The 27,637-nt window shown below is 41.7% G+C and overlaps 1 protein-coding gene across 1 annotated transcript in view; it reads right to left on the bottom strand.

Moving 5' to 3' along the window:
* The window catches only part of Asap1 (ArfGAP with SH3 domain, ankyrin repeat and PH domain 1), a 332,376-nt gene that overhangs the window by 117,768 nt on the left and 186,971 nt on the right, over positions 1-27,637 (bottom strand). The window contains exon 5 of the mRNA XM_026407076.2: positions 6,227-6,372. Within this exon, the coding sequence (XP_026262861.1) occupies positions 6,227-6,372 (146 nt within the window). The remainder of the gene's footprint in view (positions 1-6,226; positions 6,373-27,637) is intronic.

Here is a 27,637-nt window from a genome sequence, read left to right as displayed (position 1 = left end):
CAGCAACATGCCACACTTGTCAGGCGAAGCTACAGGCGCCATGCAAAGCCAGCCTAGGAGAGTGCCCATGTGCACTGCTGCCAAGGAGACCATAGGGGCAGGGCTGCCCAACCCTTTAGGAGCCCACATTCCACAGTGTGCCCTGGACACCAGACATGGAGCTTTAGTATTTCATGTCTGCCCTGCTGGGTATCCATCTGCCTTGGGCTGAACCCTCCTATTTCCTATTCCTCCTTCTGGAATAGAAATGTTTACCCTATGCCTGCATGTTTTATCCACCACTGTATCTTAAAAGCACATCAATTTTGTGCTGTGAGGTGGACATGAGTGTCTGGAGGCCAGGAGTGGAGTGTTAAAACCTGGATCTTAAATGTCTTTCAAAGGCCCATGTGTTAAGGCTTAGTCCCCATGTCACTGGGTGGGGGAGGGAGAAAGCAATAAGGTCCCAGAGAGGAAGAGCTAAACTAAGGATGACAGGGTCTTGACATATGTGATGGAAAAGAATTTCAGCATGTGTCAGATACTGAGGCACAGAGATGTACTTAGGCAAGCAGACGACGAAGGCTATCTAGACATGGGAAGGAACGCCTTGGTCTGAGGTTTTATTAAATATCAATAGAGAGCAGGGGCTGCACTAGAGGTGGGGGTGGTCACAGTTTGCACAGTGTTCTTGGTGTTTGCACACTGCCCTCACACCTTGGTACTTCCTGCTGCCAAGGACAGGAGAGCAAGCATGCAGGCTGGACTGCTCCTGAGCTGCATTCCAACAGTTCACAGGTGATTCTATTGAGATTCAGGATGTTTTTCTCTGTATCCCCAAATTTCTCTCTCCCCAGGGTAGTGTTATCCAGAGGTGGGAAAACCCTTGTGAGGAGGGCCTTAGGTCACTGTAGAGACGCCCTTGAAGGAGATTAGGGGACCCAGGATCCAAAGTGCTTCTTATCCCCACACTTTTGGCTTCCTGGCCTTGAGGTGAACAATTTTGCTCTGCCACTCACTCTTGCCACAGGCCAGAGCAACAGGCCCACCAACCGACTGCAGAATGTAGACTGCGAGCTCCAATACCTTGAGCCAAAATAAATCTTTTTAAAGTTTATTATCTGTAGTGCTTTGTCACAGAGGCAAAAAGTTGGCAAAATAAACACCATTTTTTTTTTCCTTGAAAGAAAAACTGGCAAACTGTGGTTATTCAGATCTGGGTATCATATGTTAAACTTATCTCTAAAATCAGTGAGGGGAGGCTGTCACTTCAAGGTAAACAACTGACAGAATCTATTGGTAATGATAAAACGAGAGCTTTCAGAGAAAGCCAAAATTTTGAAACACTTGTATCTGTCACCACGGGCTTGACAGCATCTGAATAGTTAAAGCTCCAATATATGGTTTGGTTTACATGGGTAACTTCTTCTATTTTTGTTTTCTTTTTTAATTTCCATGGCTAACTTAAGATATCACTTGTCAAATTCTGGTATAGTATCAAAAACAATAATTACCATAATTACCTCGAATACTTTCTTTGCCCATACAGACCTGTGTGTGGCCACACTTTACCCGCTTCATCTCAACACCATCCAACACGGAGGTGCATATGAGAAGCAAGCCGCTTTCTACCAAGTCAGGTTGAAAGCAAGTGCAAAAATGTAAACCACCACCACGTTTCTTGTTTTTTGGGGGGTGGGGTTCTCATAAAAAACAAGCTTCTAAGGGAACATAAGTTTATTATCTTAAGAAATTAATACATAAAATTTTCTTGGTTTTCATTTTTAAGATAGTAAATGTGGACAGAAATAATATACACAAAAAGTCCTTCATATCCTAAATCATTTTTGAGATTGGGGCCCCAAGACCCAAGGTTTGAGAACTATCATCTAATACTTTCATTATTTCCAATGTGCTAAAACTGTGAAGGAAATCAAAAGACAAAAATAGACCCCTCCCCTCCAAACAGTTTTCAAGCTAACCCCACACAAACTATTTTAGTACAGCTCTCAGTGGCCACAGCGTCAGGTAGCTCATCAGTCATGAGCAATGAGGGAAGGAAAATGTAGGGTGGTAGTTTAAAGGGAGGATCAATGTCCTATCCATCAGAGTCCACAGGTCATAGGACTGGAAGTCACAGGAGCCTTATCCAGACGGACACACATCTGGAAAATGGGAACTGGTATGCCAAACCTCTCCTAGTCGCAGTTATTCCTAACTCATTGGGGGACTACTGCTCCAAGACCTGTTCACACCCACTCCTTGTGAGCAGGTGATCATGACCCTCACAAAGAAAATTTGCTAGGGGGCTAAAAAAAAAAGGAGGGGGACAAACTGCATAAGGGGATATGAAAGAACAGAATAAGAAAGAAGTCCAAAATACTTAGCACCCCCCAAATGTGTGATGGCCATACCCCCCTAGATTTCTGCTTGTCATCCTGTGTGATTAGCTTTAAATCCTTCCTATGGGATCTCAAGAGCTAGTGAGTGTGGAGTCCTGTGGGATTCCCACAGCCGTGGTTGCTTTGGCTCTGCCGAAACAGCATCACCTGTAGCAGAGATCTTATGCTCACAGCCCTAATTCTGTCACTTTCTAGGTACAGTGTTTTTTTTTTTTTTTTGAAATTGGTGTACTTATCTATAAAACAATGATGTCTGCTTTGACACTGGAGTTACCACAACGATCAAAGGGGAAGACGTGAATAATAATGAAAGCTTCCATTTTTTAAGCACGTCCCACGTCCCATGGGTCAGGTGTTACGTTCAGTGATTTACTTCCCTGACCACATTGGGAAGAAACAGCACTGTTAGTTCTTTCACAGGTAGGAAGTTGCCTTAGAGATTTGCCTAAGGCTATTGGGCTGGTTGTAGGAGACTGGATTTCAGGTGTGATTAAGACCAAACTCTGATTCTTCTCTCCACCTGCAATTCAGACTCTTGGATCCTACATTACAAGGTAGAGAAACGTTTTAAAAGAAGCATTTTAAATAACTTGGGGGAAAGTGGGAGTAGGAAAAGCAAGTTACTTTAAAACCAACTTCATGTGTTAACTCCAGGATAAGTTCACAGGACTCAGTGAAAATTGCAATCCTCTGCCCATCCTCAGAAGTCAGTTAAAACTTAGAAGCTGGTTAACTAAAAGCAGTCTCAGCCGTATGTAACACAATATCAATGTCTTTGTAGCTCTTGTGAGTTTTCAACAACATTCCACTTGATTGTCATGCCTTTTACAATCACTCAAAGTTCAGAAAAAGGAAAAACAAAACATCTGCATGGCAGGTAAGAAAGCCACCGTGGCTTAGTGTGCTCGTCTTTCTCAGAACCACTCTTGCAAGAACGCCTGGACACAATGCACTCGAAATTCCAACTGCTCAGAATTAACACAGGCGTTGAAAGCCTTTCCCCATCTAGGATTAGTCAAAAGCAGAAAGCTATTACAAGACCTAATCCAAAAGCTGTCCTTTCCTTTTCTTCCATAAAAACAAGTAATGTTTTAGTATGAACTATTAAAATACCCTTTATAAGCAATATCTTAATTAGAAAATGAGGCTTTTCAGTATTTAGCACTTAGACTTGGAACAAGAGACACTGGTGTCTTTGAAGATACAATTTTGAAGGTCTAAATAATATCCAAGTATTTTCTTTTACCTTACTCTGTTTTGACTCATTAATTTCTGCTTCCTGCTTCCAGTCTTCACTAGTCTAAGGAAATGGGATGTTCGAGACTCCTCTGAGGAACACTGTCCCATGGGAGTGTTCCTCAGTGTGGACTGTAGGTACTGCAAGCAGACCAGGAAACCCCTCCCTGGTTCCCCCGAGCCCTGAGCTTCAAGGTGCTCCACCATTCTGGGCAGATCAGGTTCTCCTGGTCAAGCACAGGAAGGGAAGTGGCAAGCCACTGCAGCTCTCGGGCTGCAGCACCTCTGGGACTGTCTCAATAGCCAACCAGAGCACAAACCCATTCTACCTGCCCCATCACCAGGTCCGCCACTGCCACCTTCAAAGGGAAAATGTTTGCTTTTATTTTATATACTATTGATGTTTTGTGGAACTGGAGGTTGAACCTAGGGATGCTCTACTACTGAGCTACATCCCCTGCCCTTTTTATTTTAAGACAGTCTTGCTAAGTTGCTTAAGCTGGCCTAGAGCTTATGATCTTCCTGCCTCAGGCTCCCAAGTATGCCTTTCTTTTCTTTTTGAAACGAAGTAGCTCTTCCAGCCATTTCTTTAAGGTTTTCCTAGTCTTTCATTCTACAGGGAGTGGCTGTGGGAATAGGCCTGCAGCTTAGAGTGTATCTGATCTGAGGGCATAGCTAGATCAGCCCTTCTAGCTAGGAAGGCAGGACAACCAGAGAGCATAAGGTGACAGACAGCATCTATAGCGAGGTTCAGACTGTAGCCTCAGAGACAGAATGCTGGGTTCCAATCTGCTAACAGCCTGAATGAGCCAAGTACACAATCTCAGTGTGCCTCTGGGTCCTCATCTGGCCTGCAGGGAAAATAAACACTGGCCTGCTGGAACGTGTTAAATGGAGATCATCCACAAAAAATAGCACCCACCACACGGCCAGGTTCATCAAAGGTATTCAATGAAGATCTGTTGTTTTTACATGGAGATAAGCAGTGTTATTAGATACGCAAACACACATATACACACGCATCAAGTTTAGAAGCAATCTACATGGTAGCTAAATAGCAGGGACTGGTACAGGAACCTTGAAGGGAATGACTCTTAACTTAGGCCAAATACATTTGCTCTCCTAGAAACAAAGGGAGCAAGATATCAGGGAAAACAACTTCCTCCCCGAGTCCTTCTCTGTCAAAGTGAACTCTGTCAGTCTTGTTTACCGCCTTTCTTCCCACCACAACCACCTTTTGTGCAACATGACCAGCAAAAAGGCAGGTAACACCCAGAAGGAAGGACAGGAGTGGGCCCTCTTGTGAATAAAAGAAATTCTGCCAGTCTAAGATTTGCAACAATACTGTGGTCTTGTGAAAGGTGTAAAACATTAGTTCCTGTGCTCAAAATTATCCTTCTCAAGTTTTTGAAAAGAATAAACATTTTTATATTTGGCATTTATTTTCCTTCAGTTTAGCTGATTGTCAGTGTAAGGCTAATTCGACAGTATAAACCACCATTTAGAATGGCAGGAAGTCAGACACAGACACACGTATTTAAAAAGACTATTCTGACTGGTCCAATATGCAGGGCAACAGGCTGAAGAAGGGCAGTTGTCGTTTTTCAAACGGGGTTGTCTTCATGTGTAAGCTCTTTTGTATCAGGTGGCTTTATGAAACGATCATCACTGCAGGCCACAGAAGCCTAGGTGGTGTATGAGCCACTGACCCAGCATGAGGACATCTTGAGCTCAGGACCTGGATCCCTAACTGGGCAAAAGTGAACGCTGGGGATTGCGGGCAGGAGGGGGGTGGAATAGCTACTCTTCAGCCGGCTAACAACAGAAATCCTTTTCCTCCGGCATCTGTGACCTCCTTGTACTCAGACACAGAAGAGACTTGATTAAATTAATTCATGAGGAAGTGTGATGGCTCTCCAAGAATATTTCACCCAAACAATCAATCAGTCCACATGGAGAGCCCACATGATGAGCACTGGCCTTTCCATGTGTGAATCGTGAGCGGGTGGAGGAGGGTTAGAGCACAGCCTGTGACACTACTGCCTGGCACTCCACCCCATCTGTGTCCACCTCCTCCATCACTGTCTCTCGTATCCCTGATTTGCAGGTATTCTTCCTGTCATCAAAGTCTGAAACTTTCTCCTGTAGGGGAGACAGGGTCAAGGATGTGGGGGAGTTGAGGGAGGTTTGTTATTTGTAAATCAGGAACAAAACGCACGAACGTCTTCACACAAGTGAGGTACAATACTTGCAATTCGTATCAGATAAAGAAATCTTATCACTCTTTTAACTAGTTAGAAAGCAAAAGTTGCTGAAGATTATCTTCAAAAATCAGTAGAATAGGGAAGAGTTCAAATTAAGTAGTTTCTCTTGGCTTTGACAAAAGGACCCTGCTATCATCTGGGCCTCCGGTTCAAATCCTAGCAATGTCACAATGGAATTAAAAAAGAAAATGACCTCCATGTCTAGGAGAAAACAGCTTTTAATTTTTATTCTTTTTCACCCCCAGGCCCAAGGGTTGGGGAAAAGAATAGGGAACTGTTCTCTGTATATGATCTTATGCTTTGATTAGATTACGATTTTTCTTAATCACACAAGAAATGACTTACCAGATTTTTCAGCAGTGTGGACAGTTCCTTTGTAAGAGTAGAAAACTTGACAAAAGCGGTGCCAAGATCGGGGTTGTCTCGACTTAAAAAATTACTCCCAAACTTATCAAGAACTTGTGCATAGTTTTCTTCATTTTGTACATGGTCTAAAAAAGAAAAGGAAATGAGTTATCATTTGCTACAGTGAAGAGTTGTTCTGTACACCGATCACTGCAAACTCTAGAAAGAGAAGCAGAGCAACAGCATCAGTTACTTATTGCACAGAAGGTGGGTCGCAGGACACTGAAGTTCTCACTCTCCTAAACGAAGCTTCCCCTTTTTCTTTCACATTATTTAGTTCATTTATATCCTGATCGATCCACTAGCTCCTGTATAGTCAGACAGTCACATAGGTCTCATATTTTTGAGTGATTAAGAAATCATTTCCTTGGAAAGCTGGGAACGGAACCACCATTTGACCCAGCTATTCCCCTTCTCGGACTATACCCAAAAGACCTAAAAAGAGCATACTACAGGGACACAGCCACATCAATGTTTATAGCAGCACAATTCACAATAGCTAGAATGTGGAACCAACCCAGATGCCCTTCAATAGATGAATGGATTAAAAAATGTGGCATTTATACACAATGGAATATTACTCAGCAAAAAATAACAAGATCATGGCATTTGCAGGGAAATGGATGGCATTAGAACAGATTATGCTAAGTGAAGCTAGCCAATCCCTAAAAAACAAATGCCGAATGTCTTCTCTGATATAAGGGGATGACTCAAAATGGGGTAGGGAGGAAGAGCATGAGAAGAAGACTACCACTAAATAGGGAAGAGAGGTGGGAGGGAAAAAGAGGGAGAAGGGGAATTGCACGGAAGATGGAAGGAGAACTTCATTGTTATACAGAACACATATATGATGTTGGAGGAGAAAAAGAAAAAAAAAAGTGTGTCACATTAGATTGGATAGAGAGAAAGGATGGGAGAGGAGGGGAGGAGTAGGGGGGATAAGAAGGGCAGCAGAATAGACATTATGATTGATGTATGTAATTCCATGTATGTATTATATGTCAAAATACATAATTCTGCTGTCATGTATGACTAAAAAAATAAAAATAAATCGTATGGTTAAAAAGAAAAAAATAAATCTAAAAAATGAAAAAAAAATATTTAGAACAATAAGCTGAATTATTTACATATTAAAAAAAGAAATCATGCATAAAATTTTTAGAAAACCAATCTTGGAATGCAAAAGGAAAATGAACTTGTTGTGTCACATTTCTTTCCCTGCAGCTAATCTTAGTTTCCTTTTATTTTGTCACACCCCAGGTAGGAGGAGCAATACTGTATGAGGCTTTGCACGTCCCTTTTCTTAGTGTGGAACGTGCAGGCCTGGACTAGGTGCACCCGTGCTTGACGTCTGGTTTCGCCACCTATGAGCCTGCTACTGTTTTAACTTCCACGCTTACTACCCTGGCTGGCACACAGTAGGCATAAGTCTTATGAATCCCTGAGCTCTTGCTTTCCAATCTATAAAGTGGGGCTGATGTCTCCCTCAAGGTACTGCAGTGCTGTGGAGTAGACACCAGGTGTATAAATATTTCTCTACTAGGACGAATGCTCCATAACTAACTCCCACCTGCACAACTCTTCCTCTGTGTGGCTTCTGGGATGTCACTCATTTGACTGTCTTTGTCGGTTCCTCATCTGTCTAACCTCGTCATGTTAGAAAGCCCCAGTTTTGTCTTTGGGACTTTATTCTTCTCCACCTGTGCCTATTCCCTTGGAGATCTCAGACTGAAGGATTCAAGTACTACCAAATTGATATTCCTGCCCTAAAATACAGACTTGTATATTCAACCATCTCTTTACTATCACCACTTAGAGGTCCAAGAACTGTGTTCAATGTTAACATGTCTAAAACACACACTTGATCTTCCCCAACCTCCTTTTCCATGCTTCCTTATCTCAGGCAAACAACGGACTTAAGTTCTTTTTCAATATTTTTTGAGTTGCCAATGAACCTTTATTTTATTTATTTATATGTGGTGCTGAGAACAGAACCCAGTGCCTCACACAAGCTAGGTAAGCGTTCTACCACTGAGCCACAACCCCGGCCCACTGACTTCTTAATGGCATAATGACAAAATCCACAAAGACATACTCTTTCTCACACCTGAGATGCAGTCCATGGGAAGACCCTGCTGCATCTACCTTTAAAGTCCATCCTAAACTGACAATTTCTTATCCCCATGCCAACAGCCTTACGCTATCTCATCTCTTGGCTTTGGTCTCTCTGTTGCTGTTCTCACTATGTTATCAACACAGCACCCTGTGTGACTCTGTCAAATTGTACAGATCTTTTAACTCTGGTGGCAGACATTACCATTCATCGTGGATGCACAGGTTCCCAATCCTGGTAGGCTTGTGGAACAGAAAGGAGTACTGCGTTTCCCCACACCCCTGAAGTAAAGGCATGGAAGATGGCTTGCACTGCAATCTGAGTGGAGGCAACCGAACTGCCTTTACATGGAAGCACTTCAGATGTCCCACGTTCAGTTCCCTCTCTCCTCTTCCCTCCAGTGGTGCAGAGAATCGTGCATTTGCATAGAAGCCCTCGGTGGATGCACAGTACTTAATGAATGAACAAACGAGCAGATAGGTGTCAAAGTCAGAAGTTTAGAGGCTTAATCCAAAACACCACTTCCTCTCTGTAAAGCCCTCCTTTAAGCTGGGAATGCATGTCCCTTACTCACCATTCTCTGTACTTCTACTGCACTACTTTCCACGGCCTACCACTTTTTTACACATAAAATCTTTCCCTGGCACCAGGCCACAAGAGGAAGTTCACCTCTGCATCCGCACCCAACAGGCACTGTGATCTGGATCTTCCAGTGAGCTGGACTTACAAAGCTAGGGCTCGGTAAGTCCTTCTTGACTTGGATTCACCAAACTCATTTTCACAAAGTTAAGAGCATTCTGTTCTGAATTTCCTAGGCTGTTCCACAATGAGATGAATTATTTTAAATTTTTACTTTCAAACACCCTCCATAACAGCACGGGAGCAATGGGCACTTAGGAAAAAGCACATGAGTCTGGATGGGGAATAACTTGGGAAGGAAGTGTCACAGTAGGCCAAAGAAATGAAACGAGGCCCCAGCAGCCTTCTAATCATCAGCACATTAAAAATTCACAATGCCTGCAGCGGATGTCAGCGTTTCTGGCTGAGATATTAAGAAAAAAGAAAGAAATGCAGTTCTGGTTACTGCTTCAGTTTATACAGAAAAGTGACTCAGAAAAACACCCACGGAAGGGCACAGCAGCTCAACAGACAGTGCACACACGTCTGATCACCCTCACTGCTACAGCTGTCCCCGATACCTTCTTTCTGGGCCTGAGAGGCCTCACTTGCCATTGAGAAGCTCACCACACACACTCTCTTTTTCTGCTTTAGGAGGACAGTGAAAAAATATGTGCATCTCAACTATTTCCAAGGGAAGCATCTCAGTGGTGAACACTCGCACACAGGTTGTCTGTTTGCTTAAAATTATAAAATATTCCAAATGAAGTAAGAGGAAATGTTTAGATTAACACTACATCCATGTACTCACCATGAAGCTTAAGAAATAAAATATGACAGATTGGAATAGGGGCGGGGACCGGGGAACCAATCTCTCTCTGTCCCCTAGCCACAGACACTGTCCTGAACTGGAGTCTCAGTCAGAGGTTAGGAGGAACTGCAAGCAGCAGAGTCTACCAGTGATGACGGATTCATCGAAAACCAAGATGGACTCAGCTAAGAAGAGAGGGGCCATGGGAAGGGAGCCAGCACATGTCGAGGATTTCCTCTGACCCATATGCCTCCCATAATCTCCTATTTCACCCGCACCAGGACTCTGTGAGGGAAGAATTATGCTTATTAAATAACTGAAACATAAAATCTGATATGAGAGAGGCTGAAGGTAAGACCAGATGAGTAAGTGCAGGCTAGATCCTGTATGTTTTGTTAACTGCATAACTGAATAACCAGGTAGTCTATGTGTGTGTATCTGTGTCCCCATACAGTAAAGTAATGTATATGTTACATGTACATACACATAATTTTCTCATGTACGTACACATTTTAAGATATAGCAGTTTAGAAACATATATCTTGGGAATAATAACAATCCTACAAGAATAAAAATTATGAAAATTAAATATCAAGTGCTTAAAATTGCCTGGCATGTAGCACAAACCTCCAAAATGTCAGCCATTGTTACCTGTGACTGTTATAACACCAAGGCATATGCAATATCAAATAGCATAGGTGTCCAGGCCTCACGTATTAATATTTTTTAACATACACATTATAAATCTAACAGTGACAATTTAATAAAAAGGTCTTACATGCATGTACACACACATCTTTGAACAAAATTAAGAGTTTATCAAGCAGATCTTCAACAGGTGTGCAGAGTGAGAGGCAAGACACCATTCTGGAGGAGGAAACAGCGGGGGGTGGGACAGGGTGTGGAGGAATGCAGCTATCTGAGGGGATGCCAGCTCCAGGGCCAGAAAGAGGAGGGAAGTGGCAGGCTCTGGGGACGCACAACAGGGTGTGACTGAAGACGGACTAGTGGAACAGGAAGTGGATGGATCCTTCAAGAGGTCCAAGACAGTAGCAGAAAGCTCTGTTGAAAGATCTTCACTAGAAAACCTTCAAGAGTGTGGGGCAGCATGGGATGGGTAACCAGGAGAGGGGAGAGACTGGATGGAACAGGGAAAGTGAGAAATCTGGTCCATTCAGTAAGAGGACCCACTCTTTCCCAACATTCGTGAGATTTCTGGCATTCATGACACTTACTGTAAGAAAGACAGAGAGTAAATTGTTTCACTTCAAAAAAATCCCAAATACAGTTTTACCAAGTAAATCAGAAAGGGTCACTCTGTCAGGATGTCAACTGCCAGCGTATCTCTGGGGAGGTGACTAGCGTTTACTGACCACCTGACATGCTCTGTGTTGTAACAGGGTCTTCGCATTACACTCCAGCATGTGACCCCTATGCCCACACCAGGCAATCAGCAGGGACTCATTAGTCAAGACAGAACAGTGACAGCAGCTGGTTTCTGGGTCATTCAGTGGCTGCTAGTCACACACTCGGCCTTTACATACCCGACTGCATTTCCTCTTTCTACCAAGTCTGCTGAGATGGAAATAACCACCACCACCCTGTGTGCAGAGGATGCCCAAGATCACAGTACTCATAAACCAGGGGATTTAAACTGAGGCCCTTCTGATCTCAGAGCTGGGCACTTTCCACAGATGGGGATCAGAATATGCCACCGCTAAAAACTGAATGGAGCTGAAGGTAATTAGCAGCGGACAGGCAGGAATCTGCCCACCCCCTGCTGCCCAAAGACAGCACAGGCCTCCTTCTTTGTGAAGGGGTTTTCCTTCTCACCTCTGAGGAGCTGAAAAACCCTTGTGGGGGAACAGGGAGGGGGTGCTGGGGTACGTCTGCATAAACAAACATCACTAGAACCATCCTCACCTTCCATTTGTGTCCCTATCTATTTACCTTCCTACAATCCACTGCCCTAGACACCCAAGCCTCCTTTTGCCTTTCTCCTTCATTCTCCACAGTCTATGGCCCTTTATTAAAATCGTACATAAGCTCCCAGGCTGGGAGGTTTTCACTTCTTTTCTGTGAGGCTCCCATTGATATACTATAAACCTTTCTCCCGGCTTTTGATAGCTTAATCTGCAGGCCCCTCTCACTGAATGTAAGAGGTGAGAGGTAAGTTTCCCCCTCCCTGCACTCCCTAGTACAAAGTGGGACACACCTAATTTCAAATTCCCATTCTATCACTTGCTGTCTGTGTGGTACTTGTTCAAATAACTGATCTTTCTAAGCCTCACCTTCCCACCTGCAAAACAGAAACATCCACAGTACTTACCTCCCAGAAGTGTCATGAAGATTAAGTGAGAAACCACATGCCAAGTGCTAACAGCATATTTACAACGACAACATCAGCTGCCCGTCCTTGGCCTCTGCAGTGAAGCCAGGCGTTTACCTCTGACCAGCTGGCAGTAGTGGAGGACAATATTCTGAAGACAGTAAAATTCCGAGCTTACCTTTCCTAGAGGTTGGCAAGTGCCTCAAGAATACACTAAAATCCTACTCTTTTTAAGCACACCTGGAACAGTCATCCAGTGAGAACTTGCAAATATTTACAAACCACAGCACATGCTCAGCAGGCCTTTCTCTGAGGACTCGCTGCCTACCTGTCATCCTGTGTCACACTTCACCAAACTGGGCCTTTTTCATAAAACCTCCTCACTCAACTGCTGACTCAAGCTTTGCTTCTTAGATCCTGTAATAATGGCTTCCACTGATGAAGCACTGACTGCACAGGACCCATCATAGGGATCAGCCTAAAGCTCATGCAAAGGTCCCCAAGGGAAGCACCTTACAGATGAATAAAACTTGGGGTGAAGGAGGACTAGAACCCAGCGTCACTCGATTCTGTAGCACATCTTTTCCACTGGCAAATGAGACTGAGACTCTCAGGGAAGTGTGTCGTATGCAACGGCACCTGCTAGGAATCCACAGTTAAGGGCTGGAACAAAGTGCAGAGGACAGCCCTGTCATGACATGCCAGCCACAATGCTAACAGTTCATGGACAGGTAACACTAAAAATTTTGAATCTTTTATATGCCAGGAATTGTGCTAAATATTTTCCCTTCATTATCTTGTTCAAAGCTCAAGTTTTATGAAGTTGAAATGGTTTCGTGGGGCTAAACAGGTTGCCCAAAGTCATACAGCTAACAAGCAGTGGTGACAAGCACGGATTCCTGAGCCTGTGCTCTTAATCCATACTTTTGGTTAAGTTCTGGGACCATGAGAACACTTCCAATTTGAACCAGAGACTGGGTGATTGGGGGGACTTGAAAAATCTAGGTCTCAGCTCCAGCTTCTACTATGTAACACTGGTCAAGTGACTAAACTTCTCAGGGACCTCAATTTCCTCATCTATAAAACAAGCTTAATACATGTTCGGCTCATTGACTGCCAAGAGGTGAAAGTGTCACAATGAATATGAAAGCTCCTTTGGAAAACAACAAAAGACACTATAAAACCTCACCGCTGATCTCTATTCAGGAAGTATAATAAGGCCTCCAGATCAACCATCATAAATCCATCTCCAAGCACAACCCAATGTCTGCAGGCATCCTTCGGTGGAGGAACACAAGAGCATAGGCCTGAGGGGCAAAGGGACCTGGGTCTGAATCCCTACTTGGGTCCTAACTGGCCATGTGTGACCTTGGAAATGTACTTAACCTTCCTGAGCCTCCATTCCATAGGTAAATGAGGTGCTGGCTATAAAATACATGGCAAGCCTTTAAAAAATCTCTTTACTTTTGTTAGACTGAGATCTGTATTCTAATGCGAATGGACATCAGGTTTAAATTTAAATATGGTGTTTTGGGGAGGACTCAGATAAGTAAAGTATGGATCAATCCCAGGTCTTACATTAACCAGATGTGGGTCTAGGGCAATTTAACACTGATTCTGCTTCCATAACTATAATAATACCTACTTGACAGGTTATTATTATGGGAAATGGATGAGAAGAGCCTACAATTTGCCTCATCCGTCTCTGGCGCATGGTAGGTATTTATGAAATGCCAAGTACCATCCCTCACTCCAAAGTAGTTTTACTTTCTGAGTTCCCTTCTCTTTCCTGGGAACCTAGCTGCTCTTCCAGGATCTGGACTCAAGTTGTCTTCTGTGCCAAGATCCCCGGGCAACATGTGCTCATCATCTTCTCTTCATGAGCCCAGCCAGGATACGCTTGCTCATATGCTCCAGTCATACAACCAATCCAAAGTACTCTTGTTTGTGACCTCCAGGCCTTGGCCTTCCTCTTTCAAGGGCATGGCAAACCTCTTGCCATGCTGGGAGTCTCAGCCCTACCTAATTTGCATACAGCTCACTCCCAGGCATGGGCCTGGCACACAGGAAGGACTCAATAAAGCACAAACTGCAGGTAGTGGAGTCTCCTGGAACAAGCCATTCTCCTTCTCTCAAAAAACACGCATGGGCTACATGACAGGCATGCAAAATGACAGGCACTGTGAGCTACCCCTGCAGTAATAAAGCCGTGCAGTATGTGAAAAATTACAGTGTTGGCATAAAGAGGAAAGTGATAAATTTTCTTACACCATTCTATATACTCTTTGTAGCACTAATCACACTTATAAAATGTTAATTCTATTTGTTTTTAAAATTACCAAAGATAATTCATATATGATCATAGAGATACAAAGATAAAATTAAAATTTTCCCTTTTCCAATTCTACTTCTTTAAAATAAACCGAGATATTAACCTGAAATATGTCTCAAAAAAACTTTGTCCATAATTAAAACACACACATAAGTATAGGAGTTTTCACTCCATTCTTCTCAGTTTTTAAAAAACCAAATGAGACATTAAATATGAGATTGCATGGCTTGTTTTTTTTCCTGCTGAATAAGAATCACGAAATTCAATATAAATAAATCTAATTATTTTAACTGTCATTATTTTCCACAATAAGTGCTACAATGATTTATGTAACAAGCCCCCTAGTAAGAAACTTTCAGATTGTTTACAGCTTTTCCCACCAAAAAAATGCTGCAATAGATATTCTTATATATACACTCTCACATGCTGTTACTTTATCTCTGAAAAGATATTCACAGAATCAGGACTGTTGGGAATTATTCATTATATCCAATAGCAATGTATATAAGGACATAGATGTTATTGTGCTTTTTATTATTATTTTAAAATCTAATTTGTTATGTATGATAGCAGAATATATTTCAATTCATAGTACACATAAAGAGCATAATTTTTCATATCTGGTTGCACACAAAGTAGAGTCACACCATCTGTGTCTTCATACATGTACTTAGGGGAATGATGTCCATCTCATTCCACTGTGTTTCCCATCCCACTCCCCCTTCTTTTCTCTCCCTCCCCTTTGCTCTATCTAGAGTTCATCTAATCCTCCCATGCTCTGGCCCCTAACCCCATTATGAATCAGCATCCTTATATCAGAGAAAACATTTGACATTTGAGTTTTTGGGTTTGGCTAATTTTACTTAGCATTATATTCTCCAGCTCCACCCATTTACCTACAAATGCCATGATTTTATTGTTATTGTGTTTTTTAATGAAAAACTTAACTAAAGAAAATCAGACTTTTTGTATTTTATTAAATATTAACATTTGCTTTTCTGTTTATACACTTAACCTAGCTTTCCATTGGTTGTCTTTTCCACTCGTTGTCTTTTTCTTATCAACTTGTAAGAATGCCTTGTGTAAGACAGAGCAATGTTTTTTAACATGTAACCATGATATGGTGAGATATGTATTTTGATTTTTGTCCAGGATTCCTGGCATAAAACTCTCTCTCCAGTAAGGATCATAAAAAGTACAATCTCTCTTCCTTGGCACAGGTCAAAAAACCTTGAATCTTTCCCTTTCTGTCACAGGTGGCCATAGAGAACTTCTCTGAGCTAGACTTGTTAGGACCATAAGATCCTCCTTACTCCAGAGGGGGTGAGAAGAATCTGAATAGATAGTACTGGGGTTCCCCACCTTGTCTGGTAACATTGCATCATACCCTTTTTATCCAATCACATTTTAACACAGTTGGCCATGCTTCAATCACACCTAAGCAATAAAAGTCTCCATAAAAACTGAAAGGACAGGGTTTGGAGAGCTTCTGGGTTGCTGAACACATAGAAGTTCCTGGAAACTGGCACAACAGGAGAGAAATAGATGCTCTGTGCCCTTCCCTCATACCACAATTCTATACATTTCTCCATTATTCTCTGTAATATCCTTTATAACAAAGTGGTAAATGTGAGTTCTGTGAGCTGCTTGAGCAAATTAATCGAGTCCAAGGAAGGGGTTGTGGGAACCCCAATTTATAGCTGGCAGGTCAGAGGCACAGATAAAAACAAGTTGGGTCTTGTGACTAGCATCAGAGGGGGGAAGACTGTGTGTGCTTGGAATCTGACAGTATCTCCAGGTAGACAGTATCAGAACTGAATGGAATTAAACAGCACTCAGCTAGTGTCTGCTGCAGAATTAGCTGCTTGCTTGTTGTTGAGAAAACCCCACTTTTAAACCTAATATTCAGGATTGAATCCAGGGACACTCTCCCACCAAGGTATGTCCTCAGACCCTTTATTAAGACAGGATCTTGCTAAGTTGCTGAGGCTGGCCTCCAATTTTTGATCCTCCTGTCAGCTTCCTGAATTGCTGGGATTATAGCCCACCACACTGGGCTCCCCACACCTTTTAAAGTCATAGAAATATGTGTTGGAAGTATACAATACAAAAACTGAGTTTGAATTGGTTTTTCCTTGTCTAACAAATATTTTTTTTAATTTGTTTAATTTATTTACAGCAGGTTTTGCCATACAAAAACTGTTAAATTTCATTAGCTAAATATATATTATTCCCAAAGATTTTTGGGTTCTTTTGCCTTATGTTCCTAAACCTTTTAATCTTTACTGTTTTTTTTTAATTTAACCTTCAAATGCAAAGCAATGTATTTGTTTGCAAGATAGGTTCTAAAGTTATTTATTTTTTTTGCTGCTGGGAATCAAACTCAGGGTCTCCTGCATGCTAGTCAAGCCCTGCACCACTAGGCTGTTTCCTCAGCCGGGCAATATTATTTAAAGCATGTTCTTAATCTTTATAATAATTAGTTTTATTCTGTTTTCAATACTGAAATAGTTAATCCAGCTGCAATGGATTTATTTATGACATGAGAAATAGTTCTAGCCTTATTCTCTTTCTTCTACATAAATATATATTGCTATTTAACATGGTTTATAGAAATCATCCATTTAGTTTTGACTGAAAAAATGAACATGTGACAAAACCCAGAGGGAGCAGGTCAGGTTTCACAAGAGAAGGTGATGGAATAAAAACCTGAACCATAAACAGCTGTCTAAAAAGCACTCCTGGGGTAGAACATTCAAGGTAAAAGCTAACGGTGTAACATACATGCATGCATGCATGCAAAGCACCCAGGAGTAAAAAAGCTAGTGTTTGCCTGAGCAACAGAGACACAGACAAACTGACATGGGATCTTGGTTTCTCGAGCTCACCATGCATGATCTAGAAATAGGTAGGTTGAGGTATTAAAAAGTGCTGTGCTCTATTCTTTTCATCAGATTGAGGCTCAGATCCTTTTTGACCTAACATCCATAAAACCAGCACCACTCATCCATGACCCTAAAAACGCTTTGTTTCAATTTTTACGCAGTCACTCCATAATAACTATAAACATGTAACTGGGGAGTGAGGGCTGGATTTATTTACTTGGATATGACATTGACTAGTTTGAAAACAAAAGTTACTTGATGAGTGAGTTATTGCACGTCCCTAAGCCTCAGTTTCCTCATCTCTTCCCACCACTGCTCACTGTACAGGTCTCCTGGTAAGATTAAAGGAAGGCCTTGGAGGCAGAAAGCCCTGAGGATATATATTTTTTAAAGGCCTCTTTTCATGCCAGTCTGGATGATTCATTCCTTTAATTTCTCAAGGCCATTCCAAAATTGGGTTGTTCTTTCACAGTTCCAGCCAAGGCTCAGCAAGAACTTGCCCCAGACCATGGTGTGTTATCTAGAAGCTCAGCATGTACACTCCCAATTTTGCGGCCCTGTCAAATCCATCAGCTAACAGAGTGCCAACAAAGATACCTGCAGAGTCCCACGGGGCTGTTACTCAGCTTTCAAACAGCACCTGGACATAGCTTCCCTCGAGCAGTGGCAGGGATGTGTTCTCTTGGGATTTTGTCACTCAGGCTTCTTAGTTGCCAGGAAAAACACATCACGCTGTTTTGCTGATTGCTGTGCAGGTAATGGCAGCGCTTGGAGATCTGGCCCCCAAGACAAGCTAGCAAGGCAACAACCAATTCCTCCCCCGCGGCAGCCTCTGCAGTGTGACTATGCAACGTCGGCAAGTCTTCTTATAGACAGGGTTGTTCAAAAACCGTGGCCCCCCATTTTACTAGCAATAAATGAACTTCCATCAAGTACCTACACTGTGATCCAAAGGCAATTTAGGTTATGAGCTCTGTGGTCTTGGAAATGTCTCCAAATTCTTCTGAGCATTGGCGTCTTGATTTGTAAATTATGTATAAAAGATTTAGAGATAAAATAAAACCTCACTGGGGTCTTGTCCTGGTAAGTGAGGTGCCTAGCCTGAGCACATACCCTCCAGCCCAGTGTTTCTCAAACTGTTTTGATCATCCACTCCTGTCAGTTAAATATTTTACAGCATATATTTCCAATCAAGACTTATTTAAGTCATGTATGTATTAATATTTTATGCTACATGCATATGCTGTAATATATTATCTAATGAACTGCTAATATAAATCAGTGGCTCTGACCTCAATTCCAGCCATTCCAAAAACCTTGAAGTTGAATGAAAAATCCTGCTTCGCATTTTTTTTTAAATTCAGTGAAAATCTAAATCTGTATGTTTTGAAAATATCAAGGGATCTATGACCATAAAACCATTTAAAATCACAGGGGAAACATCAGCTGAATCTAAAGGACAAGAAGCTTGTCCTCTCAGGGTGTGCAGCCTGGTGAGTCTCAAGGAATGAAAGAAATCAAAAGGAGGCAGTTCTGTCTGGTTTCGGCTGCTGGGGAAATGCAGTATTTCTGAGGCACTGTGAACCCCTCCTTAGGGTACCTAGAGTATATTTTGGAGGTTATAAAAGTATCTATATCTCATTTTGTAACGGGACAGGATAGAGATCATCCTCTGTTTCATAAGTAGAGAAACTGAGGTCTGAGAAGCAAGGCAGCTGTTACGGTGTTCCTGTCGGAGGAGGAGGGATGGTGTGCCAGCCTCTCCCTGGGCACCTCCAACTGCTCTCTCCACAGGTGGCATGAATCCCGAAAACGTGGCCTCAGCACAGGTCTCCACTTGAGACCTCCTGTAAAAGGTGCTGCCCTGAGTGTGGACGAGACCGCAGGGTGCTCTGCAGTGTGCGTGTTGTGATTCAGAATGCACACCACAGTTTGAAAAGAAATGTGGCTGATTATATTTTCCTCTTCTAGTTCATCCGAATCTTCTACAGAAAACATGTTAATAACATTTTTTATGATCTGCTTCTGTAACTTATGATGTGTTAATAACACATCATACTTACCCATGGGGGTGGGGGGACTTAAAAAAATGCCAGAAAGAAAAACTAGCCCCAGGGAGGTATTCTAGACTGCCCCCGGCCCCGAGACACACTCAACTCTCCATAAAGAAAAAGAGGAGGTCTCATCAACTGTCTGGGACACAGCAGATCTGAAAATGTCCTGTTGTCTGTGCCTACAGCGGCAAAGTGGCTGAGCAAAGTCACCCTCTGCCAACACCTAAGTGCTCTGTTCTATGGCACTGATAAACACTTCAGAATCAATAATTTATTTGCTTCCATATCCAAAGAGGGCATCAAAATCAATAAATACTCATTTTTCAGTCTAATGTCTCAACTGGTGAGGTCTCTCTGGTCCTGGAAACAAACACTTTCAAGATCTGAGTCCACAAAGCAAACTACAGAGGGGAGTCCAACACATATGACTGCCCACTACAGGCCACTAGGTAGACTGCCTCCAGATGATGTCTCCGGTGAAGAACTCAAGTGATACTCCATCTGGCCAGCGGTATATACAAAGGAGGCAGGATTTCTGCAAAACTTGAGGGCATCACACACAGAAATAAAAACCAAGACCTGCATTGCTCCACAGACTTCATACAGGGAAATTCAGCTTTACATCTTAGTACAGGAAAATGGAATCCTAGTTGAATGAAGCATAAGTCATCCAACAGTGGTCAAAATGCAATTTGCAATGTGAGGCAAGGTATAGGTAAGACACAGAGACTTGTCTGTAATGTCAAGGAGGCTCTGTGTAGGGCTGAGAGCAGATCCTTCGAGAAAACTACAGGTGGTCATGGATCTGAATTTTCGTGTAAACCATAAAGAGGATTAGTTGACAAGGACCGAAACCACAATCGATTTCACCTGGTGAATGACAAATGAAGCTATTATTATTTCTACCAAGACAGGACCATTAGGGCACAGACGTTCTTATATTCACCAAGAAGTTTTCTTGTTGAACTGAGGCTTTAAAAAATCCCAAACTACCGGTCCTGGAATGAGTGCTCACAATTTATTTAAAATAATTTCCTGTCATGTCTACTCCATAAGTTTCAGAAGCATATCATAAAAAATAACTCATTTTCAATAAAAATGAGAGTACTCATTCTCTGACCAGCAGAATGGAGGACGTGTGTACACACACACACACACACACACACACACACACACACACAGCTTCTGACTTCAAGTAACAGGATATTTGAGCCAATAGCTAGAATACAAAATTGAAACTTCTTTAAAAAAGGAGTTTTAAGATTATTTTAAAAGAGATTCCAGTTTTCTAAAGGCATTCTTTCAGTCCCTCCCATTTCATCCCCCATAATTTGAGGAGCAATGTTCTTCTGGGTAAGTATACTCATTTGGTGGCAGGGGCTGGGGGACCTTTTCCTCAACCATTCAAGGAACTCATTATTTCAGTTTGTTTTCAGCTCTGAAGTGCAATCATGGACCCCCAAGAATGCAAAGGGCCTTGAAGGTCCAAAGAAATTTGTTCCGACTTGGCTCAAAAATCACCACTGCAGTATTTCTATTGAAACCCTCTACTTCTAGGGGCCTACAATTTATTAATTTTTACTAATAAGCTTATTTTAATTCAAAAAGATTTTTTTTAAAAATCCAGTTATCATTCACAGAATATAGCAAAAAGATAAAGTTCCTAAACCAGTAGATTTTGTATGTCTTGACATTTCTTTCTCATCTTCTTAATAAAATACTATTTTGTCTTTTTATCTATTTCTGTCAAGAAAATTTCTCTCTCCACTGAAAACCACAGTACTAAAATTAACATTATATGGCATCATGGTAAAACACCGAGTTTAATTACCAACTCTAGTTGCAACAGATTTCATATTGCATCTTCAAATTTGAAAAAAAAAGTTTAAAAAAATTACTGAAATGAATTTGCCTGCTTTCTATCCACTGATAAATTTAGTATTTTACCTTTAAAAATCTAAAATTTCATTCTGCATTATGAGCTATTTCTTAAAATAAATTAATTTTACAGAAGGAAAACCTGTAGGGAACACCACACAGTAATTTTTCTTTTAAAAAAGCATAAATCCTCTCTTATAAAACTACTTATTACATAATTCTAACTGAAAGAAAACGGGAGGGAGAAAACAGAAGGCAATGAGAAAACCAACTGTTTTCTTTCCTGCAGTGAGAAAGCTATGAAATTGCTCGTAACAATCGAGCTGTAGTAGACTCTCATCAAATTACATACCACTGTCATCCCCCCCCCAAAAAATTAAAGGGTTTAAGTCCCTTAACTTTCAGATTAACAATGTTATAGATTTCTAGGGGGCACCATGTGTTACTAATAAGCTAACATTTATTCTAAATATATCTTGGCATAAATTTTAAGGAAGCCATCATACAATAATAAAATACACTTTTTGGCTTGAGATACATATGGGAAGCACGCACACGCGCACACACACACACACACACACAAATATAGAAAAAGATCTAGAACAAGCAGATTGGGGGAGGGAGGAAGAGAGGGAAAGGAAAGGTATGAGGGAATAAGATTGATCAAATTATGTGCACCCACAAATATGGCATAAGGAATCCCACTGTCATGTATAATTACAATGCACCAATAAAAAAATAAATTTTGTTTACAAAAAAAGACAACGACGATGACCTAGAAGTAGGTTTATCCTAAATCTTTATTCCCAGAGAAAAACGTGTGTGTGTGTGTGTGTGTGTGTGTGTGTGTGTATATATATATATATATATATATACACACACACACACACTTAAGATTAATGCTTTAAACTCATTTGGTAAAATAACATTCAATCTACCCATGCTTACTAGGAACCACAGGACTCTTACTTTATAAACATACAGTATTAGCCTTGATTTAAATGGCACTGAAGTGGAAAGCTCTTCTTTTTTCAAAAGCCATACCTGACTTAGATATACCTGCATAAACCCCTGGTGGCAAGGGCAGACATCCCATGAAGGACAAAGACTGAAATCAAGGTGCCAAGCAGGGATACATCCCTTTGAGGGTCTGAGGGGGGCAGCAGATTTGCTTGCAGGCCCCTCACTCACAAGGCTGGCAAGCCAGTGCTGGCTTTTGATGAGATCTTCCTGCACAGGGTTGCTTGAGTAACCTCAGGACATGGCGGTCAACCTCCTCCAAGAAAACGACCAGAAAGAGGACCAGAGGGAGGGCGCTCTCTCCTTTATGAACTGGCCTTGGAAACCATATGATATACATTTTGATTCTATTTCATTCATTGGAAGGGAGTTACTAAATCTGGCGTGCATTCAAGGGGAAGGGGAATTAGGTTCCATCTCTGGTCTGGAAAGAAATGTCAAAGAATTATAATATATTTTTAAGCCTTCACAGTGCTCAACAAACTATTAGCTATTTTAAACATATATTAGCAAAAAGAAAAGGGGGAGAGAACAAATGAAGCTTTGCAGGTACTACTAAGGTACACTTTCTAAACTACCATGTTTCCTAGATTGGTAATATTAAGACTTCAAAACTTAGGAACGACACAGGAAAACTCCATGGCTTGGAGAATTCTCCTGGGCCCCCCCAAGAAGTTGACAGAGTTTCATTTTTAAAAAAGATGTCCTCATACCCAGCAGGGACAGTGAGAGACAAATTCCCAAAGCAATTTTCAAACTAAAGGGCTTACAGAGATATGACAATGCGCATCTAAAAAATAAGTTCTCTTAAAATATAACACTACTTACTAATTAATACTGATAAAGCTAATGTGTAAAAATAATATATTCTAGAGTAAGACCCTTCACAATTTTCAACCATCTTTCAAATCACTTTGGGAAGCTAAGTTGCTGGTAATTTCCAGTTAGAATTATAAAAAACATTTCTTAAATCTTTAAAGAACATCACGAGGCTTCTCTGTCACTTAAGCACTGTGAGAAAACAAGAAAATTATGAAAACATATTGGGAAACAGACACAAGGGTTCAGCCTCTTGTGGCTTCCTTGGATGAGGCCAAAACCTTTGGACGGGAACAACTTGGATTCCACTGAGCATGTATCATGGAAAGATATGCAACACCACCGTTTTACTCATCTAGCTATTCTTAAGAATTAAATGTCACAGTGCTGCCCACGCAAGCTGACCAAAACTCTGAATATGCCACACTGGTTTGTGACTGCAGAAACCCATCAGGCCCCAGCAGTCCGTGAGAGCTTGTAAGGATCTGGGTTCATCCCACATTTCCAAGTCATGGGCACAATTACTACCGGGGCCCCTATCTGGGAACCTCTGAAGTCACCCCACAGATTACATCTGAACAACTCATTCATGAATATTCATGATTAGTGAATATTTAACAACTGTAATCAGAAAGCTTCAGAAGGAGGACCCTTCCAGCCTATAACAGCAATTAACTGCACATTTGCTGAGCCCCTACCACACTTCAGAAGATGAGTAGAGTGGCTGTTGAGGGCAGAGCTGGGCAGCTGGGCTCTCCTTGCATGACCCTGGACATGTTCATCTGGTTCTTCAAGCTTTATTCCATCATCTATTAAATGGGCATAATGGCACATACTTCGCAGGTTTCTTTGGGCTAGATCAGTACACCATGAACACCCAGTGAATGCCATTTCCTGCTCTCAGCCCCCTCCCTCACACTGTCACTCCCCTCACTGTACCCTTGAGCTTCCCTTTACAACACTTTCTAGTTTCTAATTATAGTTACTTTCCAGTTTGATGAGCCGACTAACATTTCTCTCCCTCACTGGCCAAAACATTCTCGGAGAGAGAGACTGTCTGACCCCATGTACCCAACATCTAAAACAGTCACGTATGACAGGTGCTCAATAAGTAGTTGCTGAATAAGCAACATTGACAAATGCACAAAACTCAGACATGGAAGTCACAGTACCAGCCCTCACCAAGGAGTTCACAGGTCAGTGCAGCAGTTTTTCATTGTAGCTACAAAGTCAGACTCACGTGGGAAGTAATACATATCATTTACACTTTAATACCTGCAACAACTTTAGAGTCTGGGCCTAAGGGACATCTGTCCCTATTTTTGTTTTTTAAGAGTACCTCAGAGGATTCTAATGAACATCCAGGGGGCGGAATCACTGGTCTAATTCAACAGAGTTGGTCAGCAAACACAACACACTGGGACATGTGTTCTCCTACAGAAGCACTGAATGGAAGGACCTCCTGCGATGAAGGAGATATACTACACCTACACCAACCAATATGTCAGCCATTAGTCATGTATGGCCCTTGAATCTTTGAAACATGGGCTACTGCAACATCGAGGAACAGCCTTTAAATCTTACTTGACTATTAATTAATTTGAATTTAAAAAGCCATGTGCAACTAGAAGGTGCTCTAATGGATAATGCAGACCCAGGGGGCAATCATTTGGAAGGCCGAGGGACCCAAACTCATCAGTGGCCCCATCCACAAAGAAAGTGCAGTGTAGTAGAGGAGATGACACCCAACTCTGCAGAGACCCTTGAATTCTCCCCTTTACAGAGGGGTCACACATCATTTCAGGGTAGCTGTGACCAAAGGAAACCCTTTAAACAACAAAATGAAACATGTCCTCAAGTAAAAAAGCCTTTGGGTGAGCTGTTGCATGACAAGGTCATTGTGGCAAAGGAAGCACATTTGGAAAAGGGTAGAGATGGCAGCACCTCCTAGCTTGGTGCAAGGGTCTCCCTTCTGTGGCTCACAAGCTTGGAGCCATAACGTCATGAGCCATAACGATGTGGAGAACTGACAGTTGTTCCTCAAGCAGAAAACGGCTCATTAAGCTCTTTATAAAAATCACACTGCTCCAATGTTATCTGTAGATTCATGAAATAAAATAGAGATGGCGCTCATGCTGTGTGTTGTGGTTTGGATCTTAAATGTCCCTCAGAGGGCAGTGTGTGGAAGGCTTGGTGCCCCACTCCTGGTACTCCTGAGGAGGAAGTGTCCTTCAGGAAGTGGGGCCTAGTTGGAGGAAGGGCCACACAGGTACTTGGGGATCCTGGCACCTTTCTCTCTCTCTGCATCCTGCACACTGTGGAGTGAACAGCTTTGTTCCACCACATTCCCTCCACCCTGTTATTGTGCCTTGCCATAGGCCCAAAGCAACAGCGCCAAACAATCACACACTGAAACTTCTGAAACTGTGAGCCAAAATAAATCTTTCCTCCTTTAAGCTGATTTTCTCAGGTATTTTATTATAGTGGTAAAAAGCTGACTAATGACTGGATCTGCCATGCTTCCTACCTACAATTTATTAAGCATCCACCACGTGGTAGGTAGTATATTAGGGGCCCTAAGAGTTCTCATTTTGTCTATACAATACACTGCAAATTAGATAATATCTTCTTATTTTATGGGAGGAAATTCAAGACTCATATAAATGTAGGGCAAAGCTAGGACTTAAACCTGGACCTTGAGTTTCTTTTTAAAAAGGGTGTACTGTGTTCTACACATATACACACACTCTTTCAAATACCATTTATTTTATGTTTCTTCAAATCCCAACAAAGGCTCCAATGAATCTCCTTGTATATATTTCAAATATATATATTTTTGGTGCATAAGATGCATAACTCAGAAAGTGCATAAATACTAGGAGTAGCATTTGATGAATTATCACAAAGTCAACTTTACCATTAACCACCAATCAATTCAAGAAAAACAAGAGTACCAGCCCCTCAAAAGACCCCTGTGACACCTTCTAGTTATTTACCCCACATACCACCCTAAAGAGCTGAGATTGATCCAGGGCCTACCACACTGTGCAAATTCATTAAGATGAAGCAAAGGACAGAAGTTATGAATTAGGCAGGTAATTTAGACCAAAACTTTTTTTTTTTTTTGGTAAGAATTTTATTTTGTAAACAGATTTTGAACACCTTCCAGATATCAAATAATAGGCACTGAAAATAGAGTTACATCCAATACTTGTTGACTGTGAAAGATACAGCTGATAGATAGGTGCTGTTGGAAAGGCTGAAGTCAACTTGAGTGGGGAGAGAAAAGAGGAAGATCTTTTTTAAATGGGCACCTTCCTCCACTAAAATTGCCTGTATACAAATTTAACAGAAGACCAAAACTTAAAACAAGATTTGGCCACAACACAGCAAGACCACCATTATTTATCTACCTTAATTAGACATTAATATTTTATTGATGTTGGGCACTGTGGCGCATGCCTGTAATCCCAGTGGCTTGAGAGACTGAAGCAGGAGGATCACGAGTTCAAGGCCAGCCTCAGCAACTCAGCAAGACCTAAAGCAAATTAGTGAGACCCTATCTCTAATAAAATACCAAAAGGGGCTGGGAATGTGGCTCAGTGGTTAAGTGCCCCTGGGTTCAATTCCCGATACCAAAAAACAAAACACCCCCCACCCCCAAAAAAAAACAAAAACGAAAAAAGAAAAATCGCTATTTTATTGAATATAAAGATTTAGGGAGTAGTATCAAAAAACTGGGGTGCAAAAGGTGTTAACGATTACTTTTAGAGACTGTCTTGAGGTCTGGGGGACTGAAAGAAGATAAGAAACTGTTAGGTTTCCATTTACATAGGCCAGTGATTCCCAGCTCCAATGAGTGGGTCAGAGCCATAAAGGGGCTCCTTTCAGCTCTGTAAGTGTACAATGATAAAATTAAGAGGAAACACCATTTACTATACTCCCATAACATTAGGCCCCTTAGTGAGCTGGAGATGTGGCTCAGTGGTAAAGTGCTTGCCTGGCATGCAAGGTTCAATACTCAACACCACAAAAACAAATAAAGAACATTAGGCTCCTTATGGATATTAGTGCATTTAAGTATCTGCAACAACTCAGTACTACCCCATTCCCATCTTACAGATGAGAAGAAAAGGAGGTTCAGGAAAGTGAACATTTATAACCATCTCCAGGTCACTTTGTTAATAAGAAGGCTCGAAGGAAACCCGCATCTGTGCCTCTATGAAGCCTATGCTCTTGGAGGGGTTTTCTGAGGAGGTATACCAGCCAACTGATTTCTCAGAAGAGTGGCCTCCAGGCAGGTTAGTTGGTACTGCAATAATGATACCAAGATGTGTGTCAGAGGTGGAAATGTATTTTATGTTTCCAAGCCTCTCCTTCCTACAGTACTGTAGCCTACTGTTTCTTGTTGGCCTTACTTTGGTGTGTTTCTTCTTATTTACTAACCCTTTTGTTTCTAAGTTGACAAAGTCACTAGATCAAAGCTAAAACA

This window comes from Urocitellus parryii, chromosome 7 (genome assembly GCF_045843805.1).
Source record: "Urocitellus parryii isolate mUroPar1 chromosome 7, mUroPar1.hap1, whole genome shotgun sequence".
Taxonomy (NCBI): domain Eukaryota; kingdom Metazoa; phylum Chordata; class Mammalia; order Rodentia; family Sciuridae; genus Urocitellus; species Urocitellus parryii.
This window is presented reverse-complemented; position numbering and strand designations above follow the sequence as displayed.